At 37.3% G+C, this 6,000-nt stretch overlaps 1 protein-coding gene across 7 annotated transcripts; it reads left to right on the forward strand.

The window, feature by feature from the left end:
• Positions 1-406: 406 nt before the first annotated feature.
• LOC137233815 (ubiquitin-conjugating enzyme E2 R2) lies at positions 407-4,336 on the forward strand. 7 transcript variants are annotated; one of them, XM_067757267.1, is made up of 3 exons: positions 407-499; positions 1,206-1,814; positions 3,429-4,336. In XM_067757267.1, the coding sequence occupies exons 2-3, from the start codon at positions 1,263-1,265 to the stop codon at positions 3,759-3,761; spliced, it is 885 nt and encodes a 294-aa protein (XP_067613368.1). In that variant the 5' UTR covers positions 407-499; positions 1,206-1,262; the 3' UTR covers positions 3,762-4,336. The 7 variants fall into 7 exon arrangements, with proteins under 7 accessions (XP_067613368.1, XP_067613372.1, XP_067613371.1 ...); XM_067757271.1 differs by having other exon boundaries at positions 470-576; XM_067757270.1 differs by having other exon boundaries at positions 486-622.
• The last annotated feature ends 1,664 nt before the right edge of the window (positions 4,337-6,000 follow it).

Genomic DNA, 6,000 nt, shown 5'->3' on the forward strand with positions numbered 1-6,000 from the left:
ACTTTGGAATTTTAACGTTTATGCAGAAGATATGACACTTAGTCATCATTCACAATGTATCTGGATTTATCTGGCTCAAATCGTTGTTGCATTTACATGCAAAATTATTTATTTGGCTCAGGATTTTGCCACCGGATGATGGCAAATGTGAATGTCTGATGCGCTGTTCATGGTGGAACGATACCAGGTGGAAACATGGAACAGCTGATTATAAACTTTTTTTATTTGATTTGATACATCAACTTCCGGCTCAGTACGATTTTGACATTTGTCCATCGAATTTACAAAAACAAAGTACATGGGATTTTTATTTATGTTTGTTGGTATGTTACCATGCTGCCACCTTGTATCGTTCTGCCATGGCGCTGTTCTTTTCTCAAACAGAAAGCAGCCAAAGTCGCCTGTAGTAAATTTATTTGTGTACTTTCTCATGCATAAAAAAGTTCACTAAGAAACAGACCATAAGTTTGTCACACACAGCTTGAACAAAGTGAAATCGGTGAGAATTTTCTTGCATTGCCAAAAAGGAAAAAAAAATAATTTCTGGCTGAATAAACTGTTTTCATACAGTAGAAAGTAAAATAGATCTTAGGACAAGCCTAGTTAAAAAGAAAACTGGGTGGTAAAAAAAACCATAGAAGTACGAAAATTGCTTGTGAAAACTCGATTGCCGTGGGCAGTGGGGCAAAAACAAAATTTCAGATTGCAAGTTGTAGTGTTGATTGTTTTGTTGTTTTTATTATTAAAAAAGAACTTCACAATTGCCGTTACTAAATTAGTGGATTTACTTAGAATTATTCTCCTCGGATTATCTTTTTTCAAAATATTTAATATATTTTAAAAACACCTAAGCTCTAAAAATCAACTCGGTTCCTATTTGCCAGCTTTATAAATAAATACAGTGACGCTACTTGTTCACCTTGGTGTATACCTGATTTTGGTGACTCCAAACGATCGGTTCGAGGGGCATCGACCCTCAAAAGCATTTATAAATATAGATACTTATAATCAAAAATGTGTTTATGATTACTAACCAAAATTTACGTGCGTCCTAAATACATACGCATTTATAGATCTGTGATCACAAGCAAAAGGCCAATCAGTCTTAACCTTTAAAACGGGATTTAGGCGGTTATTGCTTGTGGCCACAGACAAATATATCAAGTATATTAATTCATTTATTCATATATATATATATATAACAGGAAAAATTTCGAGTTCACCAATAAAATTAAATAATTAGAAAAACTTCACAACCTCAAATGTCTGCAAATGCAGGATCCACATCAAATCCCACGGGATCGTCCAACTCAACCACAACGACGACTTCGCACGGTTTAACCGCTGCAAGTAGCAGTACACCTAGTAGACCTGCGGTACGTGCGCTAGCTCTTGAATATAAATCATTGCAGGAAGAACCAGTCGAAGGTTTCCGTGTAAAACTGCTAAACGAAGATAATCTTTTTGAATGGGAAGTGGCAATATTCGGACCTCCCGATACACTATATCAAGGCGGTTATTTTAAAGCACACATGAAATTTCCTCCAGACTATCCATATTCACCACCATCTATACGCTTCCTAACTAAAGTTTGGCACCCAAATGTTTACGAAAATGGTGATCTATGTATTTCAATACTACATCCACCAGTTGATGATCCACAAAGCGGTGAATTACCTTGCGAGAGATGGAATCCAACACAAAATGTTCGTACCATATTACTATCAGTTATATCGTTGTTAAATGAGCCGAACACATACTCTCCAGCCAATGTGGATGCATCGGTGATGTATCGGAGATGGCGTGAATCGCAGGTATGTATATAAACAAGTATATCAGCCGACTTCCAAACTTCAATTTAGACTCCTGCTGGGGCCATTTTTCCATCCATTTTTTAAACCTCGATAGCCCTAAATTGGTGATTCGGATAAGTGAAATATTTGAGCTAGTTATAATGCGTATACATTAAATCAATAATTTATAATAATTTTAACAAATAGTTTCGACAGATTTATATTTATCATTTGATGGAAAGGGGTTTTCATCCGCGATCATATAACACGGTTCGGGGCCTGGGTTATCAGAACTTTGCTCAACGATTAACGCTATCAAAAACATGGACCTACATTATTAAATTGCGCCGACGTTCAGGTCACGGGTTCAAGTCCTGGTAAAATAACATTAAAAGTTTGGAAATAAGTTTTTTCAATTAGAAAAACGTTTTTCTAAGCGGATCCGTCCGTCGGAAGTTGTTTGGCAAATACTCCGTGTATTTCTGCCATGAAAAGCTTCTCAGTGAAAAATCCTCTGCCTGGCACCTGTCATTCGGAGTCGGCATTCAAAATGTAGGTTATGTACAGCCAACTCCACTTTTTATTTATTTTATTTTTACGGTCTAAGGACCTACATATACAGTTAAAAAAATATTGCATAAAAGCAAGGTTAAAGGTGGGGAATGTTATCGATATTGATGGTTCTTTGCTGGATAGAGATCCGCTACGTTCCGGTAATAAGCACCATCTAGGTACAATCCCGACCATCTCGGGAACGATTCAATATGACCACATTGAACCTTCTAGGCCATTATGCCCTCCAAGCTGTCGTCAGAGCCTTGCCTGATGTTGTAGCAGTGCCCCATCCAATAGGTGCGACCAATCATAAATTGTCATCAATGTCCTCTAACGGGAGTCCAAGGAAACTTTCTGTTTCAACAGGGGAGGACCTTAATGAGACGGGTGTTAGAGGCGTTGGTTCGACAATACAATTGAAGAGATGGTTGGTGTCATGTGGGGACACATTGCAAGCAGGGCATACATTTTGTATGTCGGGGTTGATTCTGGATAGGTAAAAGTAACCCTGTTACAGTACCCAGATTGAAGTTGACCTAAAGTGACGCGCGTTTCCCTAGGGAGAGTGCGTTCCTAGTCTGCTAGTTCTGGGTATTTTTCTTTAAGTACTGGATTGGCCGTGGAATTCCCAGCATAGAGGTCCGACGCCTGTTTGTGGATATCATAGAGCCTTGCCTGCTAGAGAAACGTGATTCGCTACGGGTAGGTAAGGTTTGACAAATTGGTAGGAGCAGCTCTGGCGACCCCAAGCTCCTCATGGAACTTGGGGGTGGCAAGGTTTAATGTGGCTATATAAATCGTTCCCGAGATGGTCGAGTTAGCACCTTAATGGATCTGTATCCGGCAAAGGACCATCACATCGATAACATTCCCTAAAGCCTTCGGGGAGTAACCTTATCGCTACAACAACAGCATCTATAAATTGCGCTGGCAACCCCTTGAATCAATCATCTTCTAGTCTAACTTAGAAGTCTTAAAAAAGTTAAGCACAACAATTTTACATATCCGAAAATGAGACTAGTTATATATTATTATTATATTAATTTAAAATTGGTTTTTCTTATTTTTTTCATCTTAAAGGGAAAGGATAACGAATATCCAAGCATTATACGCAAGCAAGCTCAAGCTGCAAATGCGGAAGCTATAAAAGAAGGTATCGTTGTACCAATGACCCTAGAGGACTACTGTCTTAAGCCAACACGTAAAGCAACAGCAGAGCCAACATTGGACACAAATTTTTTTGACGATGATTTCGATCTCGAAACTGAAGATGATTTGCCAACTGACGAAGATGATGATGAAGACGATGAAGACGATTATGATCTCGATGACGATAATTCAAATACGAAACATAAAGATAATGGCACAGCTGATGAATCAGCCGATGACAGTGGTAAAGGGGAAACATCGTAATCTCGATTTTAGATAGCATTAAATGATGGCTTTATTGCTAAAGGATGTGTGGTTTAAAGTGCAAGACAACCACTGGTGGTATAGAAAAAAGTAAGAAAGGATCGTCAAGACATGAATTTTAATTCAGCGCAAAGGTGGCAACCATATTCAGGAACATTTTTAACACTTAATTTTAGAGTAAAAAACAACTACAACAAAATTAAAAGAAAAACTCAGTTAAAGTTATGCTAAATATTTAGACATTTAAAGAGATACATTAACTTTTTGAACAAGCAATAATGCAAAATTATGGTGATTATTTTTTTGTAAATGATATGATAAATAAACAGACAAGCATTCATATATACATATACTTCATACAAATTTATTACAAATTTAGTAGATGTAATTAATTACCAGGCATTGTTTAGTAAGAATTAGTGATTAAGTGTTTTTTAAGAGAATAACAATAAAAAAATCACAATAAGCAGCAAACAAATGAAAGAGTGTAATGTGTAACAACCAAGATGTAAGCCAAAAAATTAATAAAACAAATAAATAATTAATACCAATTAAAATAAATAACAGCAACAAAAGCCACACATATAATATAAGCGCTAGTGCCTTTTTCTTGTGTAGCATATCAAGCAAAGCCCGCATTTTTAGCCTCTAACTGTGACAAATCATAAAACGTAAATTTACAAGTTCTTGTTTGCAAATCAAAAAGAACCACCACTTTAAACCACATACATATATGTGGACATATTTAGCTCATTTGCCTACAAGACACACGTTTGTTTGATTGACAAACTGCATCCCGACAAAAGCGATATGAAACTAACTCATGCACTGCCTACTCGTACATATACATATATTTAGACTACTTATAAAATTTTTAACATAACACTGCATATTTTTTTTTGTATAATAGACATTTTTATTTATGTACTATAAAATGCATATTACCGTTTGATAATTAAAGTTTTTGTTTTTTTTTTATTTTATTTTATTTATTTAGAATATTTTTTGTGTAATATCGTTTGTGCATGCCTCCTTGTTTTGAATTAGTCTAATTTCTGTACGACAATAAACTTTATTTCCACTATAGACCGCTAATTTATCTATTTATAACATACTAAAGCATACACTTACGGTAAAAAAAATTGATGGATGATGTTGTGTTAACAGTGCCTTGCCCCATTCAATGGGTGCGACCACTCACAAATTGTCATCAAAGTCCTTTATCGGGAGTCCAAGGAAACTAGCACTTTCAACAAAGGTATTAGGAAATTGATGTAGGCGGCTCCACATTACAATTCAAAAGACGGTTGGTGTAATGTGGGGACACATCGCATGCTGGACATATATTACGTGTGCGGGGGTTGATTCTGTACATATAAGAGTTTAACTTGTTACAGTATCCAGAACGATGTTGGGCAGTGTGACTCGTGTCTCCTTTGGTAGTATTGTTGTTGTAACAGTGCTTCACCCCATCCCATAGGGTATTCAATAAAAACTGTTTGTGCACCATTTCATTTCTGGCCCTAATGGAGAGTATTGTTGTTGTTGTTGTTGTAGCGATAAGGTTGCTCCCCGAAGGCTTTGGGGAGTGTTATCGATGTGATGGTCCTTTGCCGGATACAACTCCGGTACGCTCCGGTACCATAACACCATTAAGGGGCTTGGGGTCGCCAGAGCCTCGTCTGTTAGTGAAACAGGATTCGCCGCGGATAGGTGAGGTTGACAATTGGGTTTGGAGAAGCTATATATTGCGCTGGCAACCTGAAAGTTTGCGCTACACAGCCCCTTGAATCTGGTATTTGAGTCGCCTCTTACGACAGGCATACTTACCGCGGGTATATTCTGATCCCCTAACCCGCTCGCTAGATAGATAGCGTCTTAATCGAAACTGCTTGATAGCTCAAATCAAACTGAATTCCAGCGCCTCTACATTTGCTGCCTTTTATACTCTGATTTCAACGTTAGCATCTTCTAGGCGCTCCCAGAATCTACTAGTTGCCATCAGCTCTCAAACTTCTCAGCTGTAACTACAATTGCACGATTTTATAGCTTCTCTCATAGCATACTTTCAGGAGTATCTCAGATATATGCATGTGTTTGTGCATTGATTCTCCGCTTCTCGTATACGTATATGGTATATATGTGTAGACGCAATTATTGTTTCGTTTATGTAGATACATAATGATTGATCTATGGATGTGCATGATATCACTGTTTAGCATCGGCTTAGAGATTGCAG

Source organism: Eurosta solidaginis, chromosome 5, assembly GCF_040869045.1.
Source record: "Eurosta solidaginis isolate ZX-2024a chromosome 5, ASM4086904v1, whole genome shotgun sequence".
Taxonomy (NCBI): domain Eukaryota; kingdom Metazoa; phylum Arthropoda; class Insecta; order Diptera; family Tephritidae; genus Eurosta; species Eurosta solidaginis.